The 25,926-nt window shown below is 40.7% G+C and overlaps 1 protein-coding gene across 6 annotated transcripts in view; it reads right to left on the bottom strand.

The window, feature by feature from the left end:
• Nucleotides 1–25,926, bottom strand: part of srgap1a (SLIT-ROBO Rho GTPase activating protein 1a) — a 142,275-nt gene that overhangs the window by 68,257 nt on the left and 48,092 nt on the right. For all 6 annotated transcript variants that reach the window (XM_055222624.1, XM_033967676.2, XM_033967677.2 and 3 more), the window contains exons 2-3: nt 22,675–22,870; nt 6,112–6,274 (exon numbers count right to left, since the gene is read on the bottom strand). In XM_055222624.1, the coding sequence (XP_055078599.1) occupies nt 6,112–6,274; nt 22,675–22,870 (359 nt within the window). The remainder of the gene's footprint in view (nt 1–6,111; nt 6,275–22,674; nt 22,871–25,926) is intronic.

Genomic DNA, 25,926 nt, shown 5'->3' with positions numbered 1-25,926 from the left:
CTGAATATAAGCCTCATGTTACAAATATGATGTAACATGGAGGTTTTTTTTAGTTTAAGTTTAAGACTCGCTTTTTTTTGGGATGAACACACCTGCAGGTTTAGAAAATAAAACAGCATCAACACGAGCCGTCTGCTTTTATTTACTCTGAAGGATTGTGTCGTTTTTTCACATTGACTAAGTTCTTCTTGCTGTTGCCTCCAACGTCGATTCATTAATGCCAAACTTACGTGCAGTGGCTCTATTTCCTTCTTTGACTCATTTCTTCGTGTGTTTTTCATGATGAGGCTGTGTCATGATGCACAAAATGACAGTTCAAAATCAAAACTCGTGTATTCCTCAGCGCAGAATCTTTCCTGAAATCTGTCTCACTTTTGCGTTTACCGCTAAAGAGCGCCCCCGGGTGGATGTTAGCAGTAAAAACGTATAAATTAGCCGCACTGTTGTATAGGCCGCAGGGTTCAAAGCGTGGGAAAAATTATACTTTGGCCATAATAAGTGAAATAAACAATTATATCATGAAAATTATTCTTACAGTTTAAAAATGTTCTGGATATGAATAATTAGTTTTAATATTATGACTAGATTCCATATTTAAACAGCTGTTAAAGGTTTTTTTTCTGCACATTCTGGTGACACAATGGTGATTATTTTTGTTGGCGATTGTAATGATTATATAAAATGTCCCAGGAACGATTATTGTCCACCTGATCTATCACAATAAACGATAATATTGTCAGGATTTACGCAGCAAAAGTCAATGTTGATCTTATCTGAAGGTGCATGATGGAACTTTTCTGGTGGACGCTACCTGCTCGTCTCCATGGAGATGAAGGCACGCAGGTGAGATGATGCTATCAGGCTGTACAGCTCAGATCTATGGAGAGGCGGGACCCCTCAAAGAAAGAACGGAGATAAAATAACTATATTAAAGCAGGTCTGTTCTGCAAAATGGACTTTACAGAGAGGCGTTTCTTCACATCGACCATCTCGAAGTCGTTTTTGTGATTCATGTTTGAACAATCTTTAATTAATCACTTATTTTCAAGATGCCATTTTGCAGATCAATGTCCGTTTTCACCGTCCCCGACACTCCCACTGTGACGTACGCACTCAGTTCTCCAGTTTTATTTGATTAATCGATGATACTCGAGTTGTTTTAGATGAATATTGCGATTCAAAACGTGCAGAGTCAGAGATTAGAACTGCAGAGCGACACAAGCAAAACACGTCAGATTTAAAAGTCATTTCCTAATATTCTCCACAGCTTTGACGCAAACATGTTTTACACTAACGACACTGAAGCTCCGCCTGACTCTTTGTCCAAACAATCCCCGGGTTTATGTGGAGAACAGTAACAGCAGCAGCTCCATAAATAAAAAGTGTTGAATAAAACACAGAGGCATCAATAATACAAACTGAATGTATGGAAGAAGATCTGTCCAAGCGAAAATAACGAGCCCGTACATCCACAGGAAACACGTGTCCAGCAGAGCGCACGTGCACTTTAAGAGGCGGAGTTTGACCTGCTGCAGTCGCGTTGAGAGAGAAAAAAACGTTTAAATAAATGGATACGGAATAAAAAAAACAAAACAACGTCAACTTTCACTTTCAAATCGTTTACGTTTTAAAATATATCTGTATTTTGTGTTCACTTTCCTCTATGGAGATGTCCCGCTTTGCCTGGCATGTTCCACAGTATGGCATTAAACTATCAGCACTGAGACAAGCAGGTAGAGTCAGGTCAAGTTACAGGTCGTATCTGTGGAGAGGCGATCCAGCTCACAGTAGGAATGCAAATAATTACAGTTTTGAAGTTATAATCCGGTGTGTGTGTGTTCTGAGGTTGTACTGGCGCCTTAGGAATCTTTTTATTTATTTATTATAAATTAATAAACATCAATAAAGTAAAATAAAATATAAAAAAATAAATTAAATTAATTAATTAATAATAAATAAATAAATGTTTTCATTATTTTGATAAAACATTTGAATAATGATTTGCAAAAACTATTTATCAAGACCCTGAAACAGCAACATTTGTCCTGAGTAAAAACAAAATGAGAAACAACAATTGGAACAAACTCTTGGAACAAAGTGTCTCATGTGAAGAGACAGGAGCAGAAAGACGTGCATTTAGAAAAAAATAAAATAATAATAACAAAATCAATCAATCAATCCATCAATAAACATATTCTGAACATTTTAAACTCTTAAAAATATTATAAATTGAACATTTTTGCATTAGTGCTGTTCTTTTTCTTCTAAAAATTTGCATTGTGGCCAAGACGACCCAAAATGTGACACCAGGTCCAGGGAGGTTAAAAGCATGACGGAGCACTTCCTGTATCACCACATGACATCACAAGGTGGAACAGAGCGTTTTCAGTTTGAGAGAAGAACTGCAGAGTTTGTGCGTTAAACATGTGAGAATGAAACACAAAAACACAACTCCAGGTCTGTTTGTGACGAGGAAACGACATTAAAACAAATCAGAAAACAACGTAACACCGGCCCTTTAAGTTCTGCTCAGGAAACCAGACCACGCTCTGAGGAGATGCTAATGCTCTGTATTTAACTCACTCAAACGGGTCCTGGAAGCTTTCAGGAGATGCTAACGTTCTGAGGAGATGCTAATGCTCTGAGGAGATGCTAACGTTCTGAGGAGATGCTAACGCTCTGAGGAGACGCTAACGTTCTGAGGAGACGCTAACGCTCTGAGGAGACGCTAATGCTCTGAGGAGATGCTAACGTTCTGAGGAGATGCTAACGTTCTGAGGAGATGCTAATGCTCTGAGGAGATGCTAACGCTCCGAGGAGACACTAACGTTATAATGAGATGCTAACGTTCTGAGGAGATGCTAACGTTCTGAGGAGATGCTAACGTTCTGAGGAGATGCTAACGTTCTGAGGAGATGCTAACGCTCCGAGGAGACGCTAACGCTCTGTATTTAACTCACTCAAACGAGTCCTGGAACCTTTCAGATGTGAGATCGCCCTGAAGTGGCGTTTGAAAAAAAACAAAAAACACGGGAACTTGATACGAGGGAAAGTTCCGCACAAAAGGCAACGGCTCTGAAGAGAAGCCACTTTGTAATTTAGGCTTGTGGCGAGCTAGCTTAGGCCGCGCTGCAAAAGGAGTCGTAATCTGTTTGGGAGTAGTCGTCTTTGTGGTCGCACAGGCAGCGGAGGACGATGGTTAGAGAAAAAGCCACAGACTGAAGACGGGAGAACGAAACAGCAGAGATATGAGCCGGGACTGAAACTAACCATTATTTTAATATTAGGAACTGGTCAGAGATTCATTTTAGGATTAGTGGACTAGTCAAGAGATTATTTTTATTTGACATTGAGACTTTAAAGGTCCTAAATGACACAAAACTGACTCCTGTGAGGTTTAAATCATGTTCTAATGCTGTTTCCTGATCAAAAATAGACCCGGAGGACGAAAAGCTGGTAAAATATTCCAAAATATAAAGCACAGATTTGATTTAGAACATCAGGAATTCAATATGTACCTTCAACTGAGAGACTATTATCGAAAAAATGATCCGACCGGACGTCCCCAGTGAGTTAAACACAATGACTGTGATATTTTGGGGTGCGGATAAGAACAAAAGTGCAAAAAAAGTTTAGGGTCAATGGGAAAAATACATCGTTAAAAATTAGGGATAAACGGGCGAAAGAAATTAAAGAAGAAATAAGTGATGAGAACTGAGATAAAATCAGATAAACTCAACTAATTCAACAAATTGGAGAATCTTTTGCTGGAAGAACATAATCAGATTTTTCATCACAGCAGAAATTTTAAAAACTTCGGGCAAAGAAATGGGGAAAATATTTGGGTACACGCTACAAAGAACATGCATAATGTTGTATTTTGGGCAAACCACGTCCCAAAAAAGGACGATTATTTAATAAAGATATTATTGGTAGCATCAAAAAAAGCCATTACACACAAACGACATAAGGAAGACGCCCCCTACGCTCGGCAACTGGAAGGACATCGTGGAAGAAATGTGCGTAATGGAGAGACACACATATTCTAAGGTTACAAAAAGAAAAATGATGGAAAATGGAAATTGTATTTAAATGTTCATTGTTCTATTGTAATGTCGTTTGAAAACAATAAAATATAAGTTAAAAAAAAAACAAAAAAACAGACCTGGAGTTGTGTTTTGTTTCATTCACACATGTTTGAGTCACACTTTATTATTAGTCTGTGACATCTCCAAACCTCAAAATGCGTTGTTCCACCTTGTGATGTCATCAAGTGGTAGTTTTTTCAAGTTAACTCCTCCTCCTTTTACCTTTAGTTCAGTCGAGATAAGAGGCAACTCCAGAAATGATGAAATGATCCAATTGATTCTATAAATGAAGGTGTGTGGAGTTTAAAAACACAGCGGAGCACTTCCTGTATCACCACATGATGACATCACAAGGTGGAACAGAGTGTTTTTTGCAGTTTGCGAGAAGAACTCTGTGTCTTAAACATGTGTTGTTGTTTTTTTGTTCCATTCACACAACTCCAGGTCTGTTTGTGACGAGGAAACGACAGTAGAACAAATGAGAAAACAGCGTCACACGAGCGCTTTAAGGTTTGATAACATAGCAACATCATAGCAACCAAACAGCCAATCCAAAGCAGCGTCTGTTTTTAATGTTCATATCTCGATTTACAGACACAATAGTGAAATAAAAACCCCAGGATCATGTAGAGGGTTAATACGAACATTTAAGACCAAAACGACGAGTCTGACAGCAGCAGGGACAGAGTCGATGGAGCAGGAAGTGCACACATGATCACTTCCTGTTTGGAACGCAGCGGCTAGCAGGTTAGCTCAGTCCATTTATATAAACAGCAGAGATCACAATAGCGTAACACGTCTTCCATCAAACTTAAAACATCTAGAGTGATACAGATAAATCCGTGCTGCTGCCAAACAAACGGATTTAAACTGAAATACCATTTGGGAAACTTGACTGACCGGAGACATCGCTGCCCACACTGACCACTCAAAGTCTGGACTCAATTTGTGGTGAATTCTCTTATGGTCAGTCTAAAATAAAAACGCATTGACCCTTCGAAATACATGGTAGTAATATCAACTCTAATTTATCATAAGGAAACTATTAACCACAGAACATCTCCAGTTTCCATCAGGACGGACGGTGCGAGGTGATGCAGCGCGGTCTGACGCCGACTGTCCAAGGACTCCACATCGGAATTAGGAAACCAGCTCCGAAGTTCTCAAAAGGCTCCGTTTCCGATCGGCTGTTTGAAGTTTAAATTGCCGGTTATTGAATGAAACCAATTCCGTTTTTGTGGGGGTATTCAAGAGCATCATCGTTTCCAATTTCCACTTCTAATTTATGCATTTTAAGTTGTCTTTTCCGCTTTCGATATTGGATATTTGAAATTATCCAAGTAAAAAAATTAAAATGTATGGGTTTTTTTAAGGTTTTGTATGGTTTATATGTAAAAAAAACACACACAAAAAAAAACATTACAGAACTAATTTTCAAGAAGAAGGCGATACAGGGTGAGCTCAGAGCGTTTTGTTTTCAGCTTCCACATATGAATGCTGCTCTTGTGTCCTTGGGCAAGACACTTCAACCATATTATTGACCGGGACAGAGCAAGCGTCATTGAGAAAGCGGACAATAATCGTCGTCGCTGGGTTACAGAGAGAATCAAACTACGTAAACGTGTCCACGGCAGTTTAAACCGGGACGAGGGGGCCTTTCTACTCGCACACACCTGGAATACTGTACTGAAGAAGCCGGACTGCAGGTGGCGCTGTCGTCCTGCCTCCGCCGGCAGAAGGACAGCGCTAAAACCGGTTTAAATCAGCTGAACGGACACGAAACAGTAACATCACGTGACCACTCTGAGGCGCTAGGGAGGAGTCCAAACTGTCAGGAATGAAAACAAACTAAAACTAAACCTTGGGCTGAAAATGAATCTATTAAAAAAAACAAAAAAAAAACTTACCAATTTAACCCCAAAAAACAATAAATATCGGATCATTCATTGGAAGTTTTTTTGGGTAAATTTAAAATAAAATACCCAAACACTATTATATAAACATTGCTAATCGGTGGAGTTACCTTCTTGAGGAGCCTCGTGGAGTCCTCGCTGATCTGCATGAACCTCATGATGACATTGTTGAGGTAGATGTCGCTCAGGGTGGCGTGGTCTTTGCTCTCCCTCCGCACCTGGTTCAGCAGCAGGTACCAGCAGTTCACCGGAGACAGAAGGTTCTGGTCTTTTCTAGAAAACACAAAATACAACCGTACGTTACAAGACTGAGGACACGATTGGATCATCGTCGTGTGGCCTGGTCTGAGGAACTCGGCGTGGAGACTGATGATGAACAAGCGCATTCCTCTTTACTCTGCGCTCCACTTTGTATCGTTCAGTGTGGGGTGGTCCGTAGAGCGCGGTGGCGTAAGAGTAGACTCGCCCGAATCTTCCATGGCATCGATCCAAACTGTGTAAAACGAAATTTAGTCCCAGCTGATCTGACTCTCATGTTCCTGCCCTGCCGTATCTGCCATGATCCCAGTCTCGCCTTTTGTTTTGCGCCGCTTTGTTCCGTTTTCCCCCCTCTCATCGGTGTCTGAACCTGGAGCTGGGCGGAGATTCTGGCTCCTCCCACTTACACCTGCAACTAATTACCAATCAAGCTGCACCTGGGGGAGGACAGAGGCACCGGGGACCTGACACTCGGCGCCGGATCGTCCGCGTATCTACAGTGGTACAGCTCATTTCTAAGTTGGACGTTTTTCCTCCTCGTCGGATCCCGCTCAGCTCCTCTGTCTCCGACCCAGCTCACCTCGTCTCTGACCCCGCTGCCCACGATCTACTCCTGGACTACTCCAAACAACCCCGCTCTCAACTATCTGATCAATCTACCTTAATTCGCACTTTTAAAAAATGTAAAATAAACATTGTTAAACTTCTCCCCGAGTTCTGTCTTGGGTCCCTCCTGTCCGTCGTTACTACTATTTATCTATTATTCAACTATTATTATTATTTAACTATTATTTAACTATTAATTTAACTATTTATCTATTATTTAATTATTATTATTATTATTATTTAACTATTTATCTATTATTTAACTATTATTATTATTATGATTATTATTTAACTATTATTTAACTATTAATTTAACTATTTATCTATTATTTAACTATTATTATTATTATTATTATTATTATTTAACTATTTATTTAACTATTTATCTACATATTTTGACACTATTTTTGAGTCTCTTCTGTTATTTGCGATGCTAGAGCTCGGCGGTCCCTTATCGACGGCTCTTTTTGGGATTCCTCCAGCCGATCACTTCCTGTTTTTGTTGATCTTGTTGCGTTTCTTACATTGTTCCTGATGCGCTGGAGAGACCCTCACCCGCTCACATTCAATGGATAAAAAAATGCACTTTCTTTCATAAAACTGGATAAAATAATGCGTCGTTACCTTTTTAGACGACCCCATGAGCTGCGTTTTATTTCATATATTCATAGTTATCACGTGGTTGAGCTAACGATGCTAAATGTTTTATTAGCACATATTCTGTCTGTTTTTTGTTTTGTTTGTTTGTTTTTTCGTCTCATTTTAGCCCTGGATACTACACCTTTTCCTTTTCTTGTAATCTATTTTTTATACTCTGAAAATCTCTAAATAAATCATACATTTAAAAAAAGTCTGAGGGAACATCTACAAATTTTACGACGAACTTCCAAAATGGACGTTTCAGAAGTTGTTTTTGGAGCCATTTTCAAGCCGACATTTCGCCGATCGACCCTCGTTTTCACCGCCCACCTGTCACCTGCTCGTCTCCGCGGAGCCGCATTTGCCTCGCTTGGAATGTTCCGCGCTGCAGCTTATCAGTATCCATGGAGACAAACGGGAAACGCCACACGCCCGATACAAAACCCTCATATTTTTGACGCGACGCTGCTTCGGGCTGGAGTTTTCCGCAGTAACATCTCCGCGGAGACGAGCGGCTTGGCATCGTCTACCAGAAATGTTACGTAATGCACCTTTATCCAAATAAGTGAACGTTCAAATGAGATGGAGTTTGAGGAGAGTGCGTGTGCGACAGATTATTAATAAGGCAGATATTTTAATACGTCTTCCGGATGAGTCATAGTCGTCCCTTGGCACTAAACGGTCCGTATATTCCTGGTTCGGGGCCCAGAAAGCTCTCAGCGTATACACGTATTACAAGGACCACACTGTTGGGTTGGAAATATTCTCTGTGCCGGTGACAGTTTTGGGGCAGAGCGCTCGCGTCGCTCTGAGCCAAACCGCGATCTTACAACTGGGGAGGAGTGCGCCGGCAGCCTTAAGTACACTCCACGCTGGAACAGTCATGCATATATTTAAATGATGCTAAAAAAACTGCAGGAACTTTGACAAAAAGAAAGAAAAGTCAGCGAAAGGAGAGAGACGGGGGATAGACGTGCTGTCGTGAAAGGCTTACAGTGGCATTATGTAACTTTTTCAGTATCGTTTTAAACTTATCTATGTTGTGTTTAGTCTATTCATTCCATTTTAATTGCACAAAAAAGACGAGTTATTATTATGAGCAGAGTCGTCTTTCCACAGATCTGACCTGTACAGGAGGAGCAAAACAACTCGATCTTCTGCCAGAACATTATTTTACTCCAATAAACAAAATAAAAAGTGGTCTATTTGAAAACAAACGCATTTAAGGCCTTTATTTAAAGTACATCTTGTTCCTTTGTTGTAGAAACGGGCTTAAACGTCTAAAGTTTGCAAAGTTACCAAATTATTTAGCTTCTTGCCGTATCTGTGCTGTGGTTGCTATAGCGACCTCAGTAAAAATCCAGAATACTCTGATTGCGCAAGTGTCCAGGGAAATACTGGTGTCTGTGAGCGATTGTAAACGTCATATCCGGAATACGGCTCCTAACCAGGATGTAGTACGGTTACATTTAGTCTATTATATGTGTTTTATTTGCTGAAAAAAACATGAGTTTTTATTATGAGCTTGGTAGTCTTTCCATAGATCTGACCTGTAACCTGCTGCTTGTCTGTAGAGAGAGTTTAAAGGTCAAAGCAAAACTGACTCTTCTGAGCTTTAAGTCGTGTTCTAATGTCGTTAGCGCATCAAAAACAGACCTGGAGTTGTGTTTTGTTTCATTCACACATGTTTGACTAACACTTTATTATTCGTCTGTTACATCTGCAAACCTCAAAACGCTCTGTTCCACCTTGTGATGTCATCAAGCGGTAGTTTTCAAGTTAACAGCTCAATTTTTTCAGTATAAATAAGCAATTCCAGAGGCTAAAATGATCGAAATTATTCTATAAATGAAGGTGTGTGGAGTTTAAAAACACAGCGGAGCACTTCCTGTATCACCACACGATGACATCACAAGGTGGAACAGAGTGTTTTCAGTTGGAAGAACTCAGTCAAAATATGTAGGGATAGTCTGACTGTGCAAGTGTCCAGGGATATACTGGTTTCTCTGAGCGATTGTATTGTATTGGTGTTAAACTTGTCTATGTCTATTACATGTGTTTTATCTGCTGAAAAAACATGAATTATTAATATGAGTGGAGTAGTTTTTCCACAGATCTGACCTGTAACCTGCTGCTTGTCTTCATAGTAAGTATTTTATTCGATCATTACATTCAAAATCAAACGTTATTCAACTTGTCTAAGCCTGTACATAACATTTCTGTCATGAAAGAAAAGGTTTAAGCTGAAAAATACTTAGAACGCCTGACAGTATTTAATAGTAACACAAAAGAATTCCAAGAAAAGTAGCATCAGTTCTACCACAAATGACTCAATATGTAACAAAAGAACAACTACAAACCACAGCAGTTCACATGAATCATTTCTGAGTCCTGTCATTTTCAAAAAGTGATGTTTTTTTACTGTTCGTCTTTTTAAATACTTTTATTGTGTAGGAGCTTTTTCATTTATCATCGAGGCACAGAGAGTTTAAAGGTCCTATATTACGCAAAAGTGACTGTTGTGAGCTTTAAGCCGTGTTATAACGCTGTTTGAGTCACTTTATTATTAGTCTGTAACATCTCCAACGCTCAAAACGCTCTCTTCCACCTTGTGATGTCATCAAGTGGTAGTTTTCAAGTGAACAGCTCCTTTTTTTCCAGTATAAATAAGCAATTCCAGAGCTGAAATGATCGAAATTATTGTATAAATGAAGGTGTGTGGAGTTTAAAAACACAGCGGAGCACTTCCTGTATCACCACACGATGACATCACAAGGTGGAACAGAGCGTTTTCTTTCAGTTTGAGAGAAGAACTATGAAGGAAATCTGCAGGTTTGTGTGTTAAACGTGCGAATGAAACAAAAAAAAAACAAACACAACTGCAGGTCTGTTTGTGACGAGTGCCGCGCTGTGGAGACGAGCAGATGGCAGTCGCTCCCCCCGGAAAAGTGACATAGTGCAGCTTTAGAATAAATAAACAGAGAAGTGGGGTTTCCGGCGGTTCATACTGTAGAACATTGTCCAGGACAGAGCAAACAGGGGCCCGGCGAGCGCACGGGCAGCAGCTGACTTCCTCTGGTTAATCTATAACATTCTTCCTGTCGTCTGAGGGCGTGTTGTGTTAGCATTAGCGCAGGGTTAAGGTTAGCTTCGGGGTCAAGTCTTGCAGGAACCATATGGAGCGTCGCCTCTGCCGCGTCAGTTTTGCAAAGACGGGCAGCACTTGTCAACACAACAGGTGAAGCTTCGCACGAATCGAACGTCTGCCAGCTCTGAAATAAACTACGTCCTGCGTCTGCTGCTCGGGAAACTAAACGAACTACTGAAACATTCCTGCTATGTCGATATGATTTGGGGGGAAAAGTGGCGTCGATTTTAGATAAACACAAACCAAAGTCCAAGTCGGAGTCAAGTTTATTTATAAAACACGTTTACAGCAACTACAGCTGTCCAAAGCGTCGCACAGATTACACAACACAAACGAAGACGTAGTTATGATTAAAGTGTCGTTAATAAAAATGATTTGCTCAACTGGTCCAAGCGTTTTGAGATCATGTTTGTAGAATTTTTTAAACAAACCACAGAGACAGATTTGGTTGATTATAGAGAATTTACTGTAATGAGCTGATATTTAGTGTTTAGTTCAGAGTTGACGCTTTTTGTCGTTCGTGTAATTGTTCGCCGTAAATTTCAGACAATAACCCGCTACTTTTTCCCCACGTTTTGAGCCCTGCAGCCTGTACAACAGTGCGGCTAATTTATAGATTTTTACTGGCTCTCCTCCTCCTCGCCCGGTCTTCCTCCTCCTCGCCCGGTCTTCCTCCTCCTCGCCCGGTCTTCCTCCTCCTCGCCCGGCTCTCCTCCTCCTCGCCCGGTCTTCCTCTTCCTCGCCCGGTCTTCCTCCTCCTCGCCCGGTCTTCCTCCTCCTCGCCCGGTCTTCCTCCTCCTCGCCCGGCTCTCCTCCTCCTCGCCCGGTCTTCCTCCTCCTCGCCCGGCTCTCCTCCTCCTCGCCCGGTCTTCCTCTTCCTCGCCCGGTCTTCCTCCTCCTCGCCCGGTCTTCCTCCTCCTCGCCCGGTCTTCCTCCTCCTCGCCCGGCTCTCCTCCTCCTCGCCCGGTCTTCCTCCTCCTCGCCCGGTCTTCCTCCTCCTCGCCCGGTCTTCCTCCTCCTCGCCCAGGTCTTCCTCCTCCTCGCCCGGGTCTTCCTCCTCCTCGCCCGGCTCTCCTCCTCCTCGCCCGGCTCTCCTCCTCCTCGCCTGGTCTTCCTCCTCCTCGCCTGGTCTACCTCCTCCTCGCCCGGTCTACCTCCTCCTTGCCCGGTCTTCCTCCTCCTCGCCTGGTCTTCCTCCTCCTCTCCTGGTCTTCCTCCTCCTCGCCCAGTCTTCCTCCTCCTCGCCCGGCTCTCCTCCTCCTCGCCTGGTCTTCCTCCTCCTCGCCCGGTCTTCCTCCTCCTCGCCTGGTCTTCCTCCTCCTCGCCTGGTCTTACTCCTCGTCGCCTGGTCTTACTCCTCCTCCTCCTCCCTTTCTGTGTGGAGTTTTTCATGTTTCTCCTCGTGTCTGGATGGGTTTCCTCCGGTTTCCCCCATCAACCAAAACATGAACGCCCTTCGAGACAACTGTTGTGATTTTGGGCGTTACAAAAATAAAATGAATTGAATTGAATTAACGTCCACCGGGGGGCGCTCTCTAACTGTAAATGCAAAAGTGAGACAGACGTGGGGAAAGATTCTGCGCTGAAGAATTCACTAGTTTTGATTTTGAACTGTAATTTTGTGCATCATGACACAGCCTCATCATGAAAAACACATGAAGAAATGAGTCAAAGAAGGAAATAGAGCCACTGCACGTAAGTTTGAGCATGAAAGAAGGAAATAGAGCCACTGCACGTAAGTTTGAACATGAAAGAAGGAAATAGAGCCACTGCACGTAAGTTTGAACATGAAAGAAGGAAATAGAGCCACTGCACGTAAGTTTGACCAAACAAGGAAATAGAGCCACTGCACGTAAGTTTGAACATGAAAGAAGGAAATAGAGCCACTGCACGTAAGTTTGAACATGAAAGAAGGAAATAGAGCCACTGCACGTAAGTTTGACCAAACAAGGAAATAGAGCCACTGCACGTAAGTTTGAACATGAAAGAAGGAAATAGAGCCACTGCACGTAAGTTTGAACATGAAAGAAGGAAATAGAGACACTGCACGTAAGTTTGAACATGAAAGAAGGGAATAGAGCCACTGCACGTAAGCTCAGCATAAAAAAAAACCGATGGTGTGACATTGGAGGTGGCAGCGGGAAGAACTTAGTCAAAGTAAAAAAACGGTTAAATCTTCCAGAGTAAATAAAAGCAGATGGTTCGTGTTGGTGCTGTTTTATTTTCTAAACCTGCAGGTGTGTTCATCCTGTGTTGACGTCGTGTTGGTGCAGATTTTCAGGCACAGTTTGGAAAAAAACGTGTCTTAAATTAAAACAAAAACAAAAAATCCTCGTGTTCTGTCTTTTTGTGTAAATATCTCATGTTACAACTTATTTGAAACGTGCGGCTTATATATGAACAAAATTGATTTTCTTTTCAAATTTAGCTGGTGCGGCTCATGTTCAGGCGCGCTCAAGAGTCCCAAATTTACGATATGTCGTTGTTAATGTGACTGCTTTTGGTTGCTATGCCGACAAGTTGATGTAAAGTTCAGTTGGTCAGTTACTGGTCAGGTTTGGAGCGAAGTGAGACCACAGTCTGTTTAAAGACGTGACTGAGTGAGTGCGACGTCCCCAAACCTGTTGCTAACGCTAACGGGAGCGACCTCGCGGAAAGAAGGACCTGATTTGTCTGTTATTAATGTTCATATCTTGATTTACAGACACAATAGTGAAATAAAAACATTAGAATAACTTCTCCATAAAGTTCTCATCTAGATCACTTTTGTTTTCACTTATAACAAAGAACAAAACTATAACAGCTGCGTAAATATGGAACCTTTTCAGATCAATACGATTTTTAAACTGTCAGCAACTTTAAGAATTAATGTGAGATAATCGTACTACAGTGGTCCATCGTTTATCGCGGGGGTCACGTTCTAAAAATAACCTGCAATAGTTGAAATCCGTGAAGTATCGTCTTTATTTTTTACATTATTCTCTCTGTTTTTGTCTGTAAAACCCCTCACCACACACTTTATACACTTTTCTCACACAGGCGTTAACATTTTCTCACATTTCTCTCTCGTTTAAACTCTCTCAAAGTTCAAACCTTCGTAGGCGTCTTTGTCGGTGCAGAACGTTTCATCGACATTGTGGGTTTTGTCGGGGAGAAAACAAATTGCAAACGTACAGCACTTCAGAGTCACACTGAGATCCAACGTTTATGTAAATTTGTCTGAACACATTCTGTACTGGACAGGAGACACGGCACGGAGGAGACTGATGGACAATGGTCTACAGTCCAACAGCCAATCAGGACGCACGACACAATGGTCTACAGTCCAACAGCCAATCAGGACGCACGACACAATGGTCTACAGTCCAACAGCCAATCAGGACGCACGACACAATGGTCTACAGTCCAACAGCCAATCAGGACGCACGACACAATGGTCTACAGTCCAACAGCCAATCAGGACGCACGACACAATGGTCTACAGTCCAACAGCCAATCAGGACGCACGACACAATGGTCTAGTCTAGAGTTTTTAAGCCACAGAGACATACTTTGTTGATTATAAAGTACATATATATATATATATATGTACATAAATAACTACAGACTTTGTGATACTTCAAACCTCGAGCTCTGTCCTTCCAAACCTCAAAACGTTGAGTTATTTTTCCTCTTAACTTTTGTTACACTTTAATCTGACATTCTTGGCTGTGTAATCATTTTCAAGCGACGCTAGCGAAAATGTTTTCCGTTCAAAAAAAACCCAAACAAAACAATTCACACGAGCAGAGATGAAGCAGAACTCGAAACACAAAGACGACTTCAGGAGACGGGACACTGCACAGGACCAGCCTCACGCGTCGTCCAAGGATAATTATCGTTCATCTTTTTTTGATTTACACTCGAGCTAAAAGCGACGGTTCGGGTTTACAGAACGGGAGAAACGTCTGCTCTCGTTTCGTTAGCGCGCCCACAGTTTCCAGGTGGCCTCTGACAGAAACTTGGCCGTTTCATTAACTTTTCGAACACTTTTTAAAACAAGATTTCCACACTTTGTCACGTTTGTCCATCTGTTTAACTGTTTCCACTGAATAAAAACAGCTACAATTCTAATCACTAAAGAACCACTGCGGGACTTTTCTGGTCATCCTGCTTCCTGTAATGTTATTGCTTTGCCTGAAATGTTTCGCAGTGTGAGATTAAACCAATCTATCTCCATGGAGACAAGTTACAGATCTGTGGAGAGGCAAGTCCACTGTTTTTTTTTAACGTTATTTCAGCAATAAAAATGCCTCTAATTGCGTTTTGTTTTTGGCTAGTTTAATGCCAACAGTGGAACTTATCTACACAAAGCCAAGACGTTTCCATGGAGACAAGCTGAAGCCATGGCGAGGTTACAGATCTGTGGAGAGGCAAGCCCGCTCACCATAAGAATGCATGTTTTTCTAGGTTATTTCAGTGATAAAATTGTGTCTAATTGGATAAATGTTAGTTTAATGCCAATGATGGAACATACAGCATCTGGACAAAGCAAAAACATTTCCACGGAGACGAGCAGAAGCAGGAGATGTTACCAGAGGATTGTTACAGATCTGTGGAGAGGCAAGCCCACTGTTTTTCAAGGTTATTTCAGCGATAAAAAGACCTTTATTTAGATTTGTTTTTGTTTGTTTAATTTATGCCAATGGTGGAACATATCTGTCCAAAGCAAAGGCATTTCCATGGAGACGAGCAGAAGTCATGACCATGTTACAGATCTGTGGAGAGGCAAGCCCGCTCACCATAAGAAAGCATGTTTTTCTAGTTTATTTCAGTGATAAAAACATCTCTAATTGGATAAATGTTAGCAGCAGAGATCCAGCCACAAAAGTCAGATTGTACATGTACAGACACAAAAAAAGAGGAAAAAAAATCAATATTTGCTCTTTAAAGCCACTGTTTGTTTTGGGGACAGAGCTGCCGTTGTAAACAGATGTACTTATGTGACCCTGTTATTCGACTGAATGACCTACAAAACAAACAGAACAGGAAACTGAAAACAACGGGAGGCTGTGACGGCAAACGCACCTCCGGGATTTTCTTCCTCCACATAATGGCAGGAAAAGCTCTCAATGTCATCGCTTCCCGACGGCCAGGCCAAAGAACTGGGTCAGACAGACAGAGACAGAGAGACCGACGCCCCCGAGAGTCCGAAATATATATGAAATCCTCTGACCAGCAGGGACAGAAAGGGATTATCAGCGACGTGTCGATAGTGACGATGGGAAATCTAGAGACGGTCAATTCAAGGTCATTCTAAAGGTTAAATTCTGTCCTGTAAATGTGACTTTTTTAGTATCGGTACCTCCTCAAACGGGTGTCTAGTTTCAATACGAGTTCCATCATCGATTAGTATCAGATTTTGATTCTTCTGACAGCCCCGTACCTGTTGGCAGTACGATTTCAGGTTACGTAAGAGCCACTTTTATGAACTAAACGAGTGGGCAGGAGCATACTTCAGCAGTGACAGATGAAGATCATTATTGCGTCTGGGAGCGGAGGGAGATTGAAACACGAGCGTTTGTCTTCGGGCAGTAGCAGCTGATAAAATCTTTCATTAAGGCCGAGCGGCGGTGACCACAGGAGCCGACGTTCGCCTAAGTGACTCCGTATCAGAGCACGGCTAATCGGACTGAAAGGTAAAGGAAAAAGGCTTGAAATGAAACACGTGATAACGTCTAAAGCACAGACTGTGTAAAGAAGTGGACCGAGCGAGTGTGACGTCAGCACAGCTTCAGCTCTCGTCACATGAACCTCATCCATTTGGAGCCGAGTTCTGACTTTCCATGAAAAAGCTGATGAAATAAATTCTCAATAGGCCCGTCACGATTATCACTATGTCGACTTCTTCAGTAAATGAAAGATGAAGCTGTATTTTTGGGGCGAGTGTTTATGTTGTGGACTTTTTCTTTGCACGACCGGGACATTTTTGGTAATTTTTTGGCTCTATAATAAGATTTAAGCTGTAAAAGTTTGAGTTATGAACTTTTATGACTCATTCCAGATGCAAACTAACGACTAAAGTGTTTCATTCTGCTGTTTATTTCTTGCAGCTCATGATTTTTAACAATATTGTAGATTTAAAATAGTTTCTGCTCTTAGGTTTTGTGTCATAAATTTGTTTAAATATGACCGTTTATTGTCTATATTTACTCCATAGCTATATATAATTCTTGGTCACCTAAAGACATGTCCTGCTGATCGATTAGTCGACTAAAAAGGGGACGTAGCAAAAGCTCTCAAAACTATCACGTATCTGTGCGCAGCTGACCCAAACTGCACTCACACGTCTACACCTGCAGGGGGAGTTCATGCAAAAACAACAGCACTTTAAACCTGTGGAACTCCCTGCTCAAACACATCAGAGACTCAAACACAATCACCATCTGCAAAAAAATCTCTGAAAACTCACCTGATCCAAACGATTTTCAAATAACTGTACTTATTTTATCTGTTTCTTTCATTTGTTTTGTCTCAAACTGTGTGAAACGTCTTTGAGTGTCATGAAAAGCTCCATACAAGTGTTATGTAGTATTATTCTTATTATTATTCTTATATATTCTTCTTATTATTATTATTTGTTTTTTAATTTTATTATTATTTTGTTTTTTTAAATTTTCCTATTGTTTGTTTTTATTGTATTATTATTATTATTACATTCTTTTTATTTTATTATTATTATTATTATTACTGTTTTCATTGTATTATTATTATTATTAATTTTTTTATTTTATTATTTTTATTATTATTTTATTATTATTATTATTATTTTATTATTATTATTAAGTTTTTCATTTTATTATGTTGTTGTTTTTATTATTATTATTTTATTATTGCTCATGAGTTTAATCTGCCTTTTTTCCATATAGTTAATTCACTTCTTCATCTACTGAGAAAACATGGACCAGTTCATCGACTTAACCACTAAAGGTTTACATCACTTCAGGATTAAAGCTGCATTGTGGGACTTTCCATGCCAAAGCTTATACATATTGATAATGTAGAGCTGGTGCTGGTGCTGAGTGTTTTTGAGTCGCTCCTCGGGTCCGACTTTACGTAACACAGACGATTTGCCTGTGTTTGCCTGTGAGTTTGGCTCTAATGTCGCTCTGCTCTGACACTGACGAAACAGAGAAACATCGAGTCGCTTCTGTCGCTACAGGTCACATGATTTAATAAAATGATAAAGATTTCACGTCAGGATGTGGCGACGAAACCCCTCACCACATCCTGACTTTTTAAAAAAATCACTGAAACGGGATATTCATTTAATTAGGAGCATCATGAGCTCAACAGGAGCCGCTCGCTCTGGTCCCGGAAGTGCATTTTCCACTCATTTTTCCCACTTCTGACAGTTCAAAAGCATCGCAGAGGCTAACCAGCTACGTGCTAATGAATATCCATAATGTGGTTCAAAAAGGCTGTTTAAAATGCAAGATTCTGCACAATGTAACGTTTTAATAACTTTGGAGTTCATAACGCTTCAGAAACAGATTTGAAATAAACTGAAAGGTCTTGTGCTCGTTAGTTCCACGTCGCTGATTATCCCCAAGCGAGGATTCAAACTTTTAATTCTGATTCACTCTCGCTGTGTGAAGGTTTCAGGTCTTTCCTTCCTGCTGCTGTCAGACTGTACAATGAACACTGTGAACACTGACCACCCATGTGCAATACTCAAGTCACTGAACCACACCCATGTGCAATACTCAAGTCACTGAACCACACCTATGTGCAATACTCAAGTCACTGAACCACACCCATGTGCAATACTCAAGTCACTGAACCACACCCATGTGCAATACTCAAGTCACTGAACCACACCTATGTGCAATACTCAAGTCACTGAACCACACCTATGTGCAATACTCAAGTCACTGAACCACACCTATGTGCAATACTCAAGTCACTGAACCACACCCATGTGCAATACTCAAGTCACTGAACCACATCCATGTGCAATACTCAAGTCACTGAACCACACCCATGTGCAATACTCAAGTCACTGAACCACATCCATGTGCAATACTCAAGTCACTGAACCACATCCATGTGCAATACTCAAGTCACTGAACCACACCTATGTGCAATACTCAAGTCACTGAACCACACCCATGTGCAATACTCAACTCACTTTACAGAGATGTTACATTAGAGTCTATTTTTAGTTTATTTTTAAGTCTATTTTTGTATTATTTTAAGCTATTTATCTATTATCTTGTTTTATTGCATGTACCATTTTCCTTCTGTTCTTTGACTGTGCGGTGCAACACTGGAATTTCCCCACTGTGGGACTAATAAAGGCAGCTCTTATCTTATCTTTAATATACCATATTTTCCGAATTATAAGTCACACTTTTTTCATAGTTTGGCCAGTGGTGCGACTTATACTCAGACGCGATTTAGATGTGAAATATGTTTTGTTTGTCTTCATTATTATGCACTTATACTCCAGAGCGACGTTTAGTCCAGAGGATATGGTACATTTTTTCAGAAAGTCTATAAGAAAAATGTAAGTTTTCAAAAGGAGCAGAAGATCATGACTAAATAAATTATGATTATGAATTTAAAAATGTTCATACCGTTTTCTAACTTATGTGATGCTGAAGTTAGTGCGACGTCACCACAACGTTCAGCTCCAAATGAAGTTCATCGAGGCTGGAGCAGGTGCAGAGGCTAATCTGGAGCTAATTAGATTATTTGGAATTCTGACCACAAGTGTCATAGCAACCAAAGAGCCAATCAGGAGCGAGGCTGTTGAAAGTAACTAAACTAGAAGTACCGTATTTTCTGGACTATAAGTGTGAGTTTGTTGAGTTTGTCGGGTGTGACTTCTCCTCAGATGTGACTTATATGTGAAATGATTCAAATCTATAATGTCACATGTTGGTTCTTGTCACAGTGACAGTCGTGCGAGGGGCTCTAGACTTGGACCAGTATCTACTCCTCCTGAACCACTCAACATTTAAAATATCAACATTACACTCATTTAAAAGACAAACACTCAACAAAAATGACACTAAAACAAAATGGTTTCTCTTGTTTTTTCTGCTTTATTTATGTGATTAACTGTTAATATCTTACGTTAACAAACCAGACACGTGTTCAGTTCTGTCTGTGCTTCATGGAGCTGAATAAATATAAATGTGTTACGTTAGCGTGATGTACTGATATTCAGCCTGTTGGTCCACATTTTATTATTATTATTACAACTTGATTTAAAGAGAAAATGTCTGTTCTTGGTCTCGGATTTTGTTAAATAAATTGCCCCAAAAATGCGACTTATATGTTTTTTTCTTCATTATTCTGAATTTTTTGGCTGGTGCGACTTATACTCTGGAAAATATAATACTCATTTAACTAGATCCTATAAACTTTCAAAAAAAATTCAACGTACTGCGCCTGTCGTGCCGATAGCGAACCGTATTTGTTTACTCGTTTCTTGATTGTTTGTCCGGCTGAAGCGTCTGGATTCGGTGATATCGTTTCTTCAAACCGACAGCAGCTTTCATCGGCGCACGCGGAGAACACACTCGCCACGTTACAAGTATTTACATGTAGCGTACACGGCCGGATACTCCCGACAACCCGCCGCATTTGAGCTAATTACCCGGCTTAAACCCCCCGCCCTCCCCCCTCGTCTGCTTCCTTTTCCTCGTTCCATCATGTGAGAACCGCGGTACAATAAAAACACGCTTTTTCACACCACATTCAGGCCGCTCCAACGCAAACAGCCTGCAGGACTCGGGCGAACACTGGCGCTTCTGTGCGGAGTCGGTTTACGCGCGTACGAAAATACAGGCAGCGGGATTTAAAAGCCGCTGGAGAGATTTTTAATGTTATTCGACTCTGCCGTATTTACTCAGGAAATATGGGTCGGGCCGCTCTGCGAATGAAGTGACCGGACCGAGCCGACGCAGGAGGGGGAGACACAGCTGCTAGAGCCATCGACGCGGCCGACGGGGAGTTTTATTTTCAAGTCCGAGCGTATTGCTAATGTCGGCACTTTCCAGGGGGGACGCCGGCTTAATAAAAGTACGTGTTTTTGCACCGTGAAGCCTCGGGTCAATTAGGTGGACCACATTTCGGAATGGTATGTGGAAGCAGAGGAATGTGACATTTTCGTTTGGGGGGTAGAAGTCGCTGCCGGCGTGGATCAGCTTTCACCGCCGCGCCGTGAATGGAGCGCGTCTGATAGATGTTTGGGGCCGTGTCGTAGGAGACGGGGTACGCCCTACGACTAAAGCTCCGTTCTGAAATGTTCTGACCTTGTAATCTAGCACTAGGGTAATGTGCTTCTAATGGGAAACTTCTGACACCGCAATAAATGTAATTGTAATTGCGATTCAGTCATTTGTAATTATCGATGGCGTGCTCGGGTCTTTTTAATAGAGAAGTTTATCCTCTGTCAGTAAAAGCATGTGGTTTTGGAAGAAATTTGATGATTTTTTTGATGTTATATGGCCCTGATTAAAAAGAAATACGGATGCACCAATAGAATACAGGTGTCGTTTGTGTCGGTTCAGGTGCTATCCCGACCAAACGATGATGTAACACGACTATTTACTCGTAGTTCGCTCAGAAAGTCTCAGAATGTTTGAACTTTTACTGACACAAAGTGGTTCTACAGTCACTTGTGTCTGTGTTTTTTTTGGGTTTTTTTTTAATGTGGTTTACGTGAACGTCTGATTTCACCTGTGTGTCTACGGGCGAATGGGCAGCAGTTACCGTTACCATGGAGACACATCGCACACATTAGCAAACACTGAAGAAGGAAGACGTCTGAAAACACAAGAAAAATACAAAATGGACTCACATTCCATAATATTTGAACTTTTACTGAGACAAAGTGGTTCTATAGTCACTTGTGTCTATCCCAGGGGCCTTATACTTGGCAAAATAAATTCTAAGTATTTAATTGAAGTGTGTTTTATTTGTGTTAGTTCTGTTTTCAAATTGTAGTTCTAAATTCAATAAAAAATAATTAAAGTAAAACTATATTATTTTTCATCAAGAGTCACATTCACAGAAGTGCGTTTATCGAGACTTTCCCCGACACCGACTTAAACATGAATAAATAAATCTGCGTTGGAGTCGTGTGGATGTTCAGATCCACGTTCGTCTGTGAGCAGCTTTTCTCCACCATGAACTATGTGAAAAACAAACCTCAGGCCTCACAGACACAGACACAGTCCTGAAACATGAAACTTCAGACACAGACGCTGCAGAGGGTCAGGAGCAGACGGACATTAACCAGAGAAAAGAAACATTTATGCAGAGATTTAGCAAAAACTATAGTTGTTTATGCAAAGCGTAAAGGTAAAAAACAATATATCCAGTGTTATCTTCATTTTTAGATATTTAACTCCCACTGTTTTTTTTTGGTTTTTTTCTGAGGAAACCGGGTCCAAACGGCTCTTTGGGGGTTAAAGGTCACCGACACCTGGTCTATAAAGTGCACGTGAACTTCTGGTTTTAACTTCATCTCTTTGGAATGGCGGCCGTTGCCATGGTGACACAACGCGCACATGATTATATCACCCATCCCTAATCCAAAGAACATCGATTTTAAATGTCCCGTGTGCAGAGCCGAGCGTGTATGATCTAAGCGTCCACGTCCGTCACGCCGACAACTGATGCTATGCCCCGACATTACTGATTATTACGATTAAATCCGCCTGGAGAAAAGTCTGAAATGTGTAAAGATATAATGCTGAGTCTGTTTAGATTTCGAAAAGCATTAACGAAAACAAGAGATGACTTTGTTGTCGATGCTGCCAGACTCTGAGCACGAGATAAAGAGCCATGGAGTTCATCAGGGCAATAATCACGTTAGGACTTCCAGATCTCATCTCATGTTGGAATCCAAAATGAGCTCCATCTGGCGTTCAAAATCAAATCACTTTTTTTATATTTAGGAAACAAACGAGACCGTCAAGCCGCCTCTGCTTCCCATGTGAGACATTTATCACGACCACGTTCTTACTTGTACTGCTGATGGTCCTTTGTGCTGCGGGTTTTTGCCATGAAGCGCTCGGCTAATTTCTCCAGGTTTCGGGAATATTCCATCTCGATCTCGGCCTTTTTCCTGAAGAAGTCCTGGAGATCCTGAAGGAGCTGGACCCTCATCTCCGTCTGCTGGTCCAGACATTTCTGCTGCTCCACCAACTGTGCCCGGATCTCTGAAAAGATGAAAATTAAATTAGAATTATGTTACAAATTGATATTTTGCGGTGACGCCAAAGCTGGGGGGTGTTCTACATGTGTCGGTTACCACGGAAACACAATGAATGCATTAGCAATAAAGTCAATAAAGTGTCAAAACTGTCTGAAAACTCAAGAAAAAACACAAAATGGATTTAAACAGCACATTTTCAGGAGCTTGTGATCAATCCAAGCGTTCATTTTCCTGTTTAGGAGTTTGATTTTGAACAAGTGGAGCAGGCGCTTAGCAACGCTGTCAATCAAACCTGTTGCTAACGCTAACAGGAGCGACCTCGGGGAAAGAAGGACCTGATTTGTCTGTTATTAATGTTCAGATCTTGATTTATGGGCAAAGTAGTGAAATAAAAATCATGTAGAGAGGGTTAATACGAACATTTAAGAACAAAATGACGAGTCTGAGAGCAGCAGGTACAGAGAGAGCGGGCATGTTTTAAAAAAAAAGAAAAAGAAAAGAAAAAACCCTCAAAAAAAAAAACAACTTAAAATAATAATTCAAAAAAACAACTCAAAATAACTAAAAAATAAAGAACGTAAACTAAAACAAAAAAAACCCCTCAAAATAATAATAAAAAACTATTCAAAACAACTAAAAAACAAAACAAAACTCAAAACAACAAAAAAAAACCCTCAAAATAATAATAAAAAAACCAATTCAAAATAACTAAAAAAACAAACCAAAAAAAAAAAAACAACTCTCAAAATAACAAAAAAAAAATATATTATTAAAAAAAAAAAAAAAACAACAAAAAACAACAAACAAAACTCAAAATAATAAAAATAATAATAATAATAATAAAAAAATATTAAAAAATAAACTTAAAAAATGAACCCCGGGATCATGTAGAGCGGGTTAATACAAACATTTAAGACCAAAAGGACGAGTCTGACAGGTACAGAGAGAGGGGACGGTTTTTCAATATTTCAATAGAAAGTGAATTGGAGCCAGAATCGACAGAGCCAGAAGTGTGTTCATGATCACTTCCTGTTTGGAACGCGGCGGCTAGCAGGTTAGCTAAGTCCATTTATATAAACATAAATATATAATAGTGAGAACAAGATGTATCCTTGTCACACTTTTTGCACCTTTATGATCAGTTTTATCTTTTTAAGGCGACGACATGAACTGAATCATGAGTCAGAAAATGTTTGTGCTACTTATTTAAAGGATCAGATCGTTTTGTGGATTTAAAGGAAATTGAAGACAGTTTGGAGGATAGAATGTGATATATACTCATGGTACAGTTCAATGACGATTTGTTTAATAATAATTAGTAACGCAGCGATACCGATACTGAAACATTTGCTGGATCGGTTCCTGGTCCCTTTAAAAGTTTGATATTACACAAAATGGATGTTATAATGTTGAATCTGCTTAAAACAGCTTTGTACAACCCGTTTAAAAGTCTACGTTTACATTCCAGCTCTGTTTAAGTGTTACAGATGCACCTTCTGTGTAATGTGTTATATTATAGTTATGCACATTTGTATTGATCCAGGGCCAGGTCCCAGGTGTTTCATTAAACCATCGTATATTTCCACAATTAATCTAATCTAAAACGACTCCCACATGACCTGGCACTCTTGATATTTACTGCGGTCCCTAAGCTCCGATTTCCACAGGTAAATCAGCCTGAGAGGTCTTTCAGGGCGACGCAGGAGAAACCTCCAGGATATAAATAACATCATCTTCCTTCTCCAAACACACAAACAAAGATGGCTTCCGGCGCACGTCCCGTCAGACCAGGCGCGGGGAGGAGAATGGATTTCCCCTAATGGAAGGCGGCCTCGGCGTGATGTCTTCAGCGCAGAAAACAGATTAATGAGGCGATTTGAAGGAGCACGCACACACACACACACTCACACACACGACAGCAGTAAAGACACGGTATTTGTGGAACCAACTCAAAGATATCGCAAAATAATGTCTTATTTTTAGGCCTGACGCGATAACACATTTTGAAAAACGATATATTGTTGATTAACAGTGATATTGGAACTAATTTTAATCTGTAAACTGGACATAAAGTTGTAGGTGGGACGTTGTTTTAGTTGTTTTAGTTGTTTTAGGGACGTGCTTTAAGTATCAGCCTATCTCTGATATTAACCGATACCAGAGCAGAGATTTATTAACTTTAAACTAAAATAAAATAAGATAAAACTCATCCAAATGTGTTATCTAACTGTTACTTATCTCTCAAGTGACGAGGGAACAGTTTTGTATGAATAAAAGTTCACATATTCTTAGACATTCTGGGTCCAACCGATATTTGAGAGTCGATATTTGATACAGTATTGGATCAGTGCTTCCCTAGAACATTAAAACTCAGACTCTTTCAGGACTGTGGTCTTGCAGTTATTAGTTTTAGTTTATTCCATGGATCTATTAAAATAACTGGGTATTTCTAGATCAGAGCTGAGTCATTGGTACGACAATAAAAACATCCCTCATGCCCTGGACGGACTTTCTCAGAGCGATGTCGTCACAAACTGCACGTGTTCGACCGACAGCTTTCACAAAAGTGCAGTTTTACGGCAATTTTACCTACAAATAAACTTTTTCTCATCTTAAAATCCATCTGCTGTCTTAAAAAACTCATTAATCGTTAGCTTCAGCTACGTTCTCTGTCCGCTCTAGCTAAGCTCCAGCTCTGATTGGTTAGAGCGGTCACATGGTACGACATGAACGAGCCTGTGAGTGACGTGAACGAGCCCGACTGTCCACGAACGAGCCGCAGGTTTAGAACATCGCTCAGAAGCTCCTGGGAACATAAATATAGTATCATTTATTTGTATTTAACCTTCATTTAACCAGGAAAGTCCCATTGCGATTAAAAACCTCTTTTCCTCGGGAGTCCTGGCCAAGAAGATAAAGCAAATAAAAAATACAGTCACATAATCACAATGAGACAAGACAACAGGAAAAGACAAACAGATTATGAAAAACAAGTGCATGTAATTCCCTTTCCTTCTCGGCGGCCGCTCCGCTCTGCTCGATGCTCGAAGTCTCAACAGC

The sequence above is a fragment of the Periophthalmus magnuspinnatus genome, chromosome 6 (genome assembly GCF_009829125.3).
Source record: "Periophthalmus magnuspinnatus isolate fPerMag1 chromosome 6, fPerMag1.2.pri, whole genome shotgun sequence".
In the NCBI taxonomy this organism is placed as follows: domain Eukaryota; kingdom Metazoa; phylum Chordata; class Actinopteri; order Gobiiformes; family Gobiidae; genus Periophthalmus; species Periophthalmus magnuspinnatus.
Note: the sequence above shows the minus strand (reverse complement) of the source record. Positions and strands in the feature narration are given on the sequence as shown.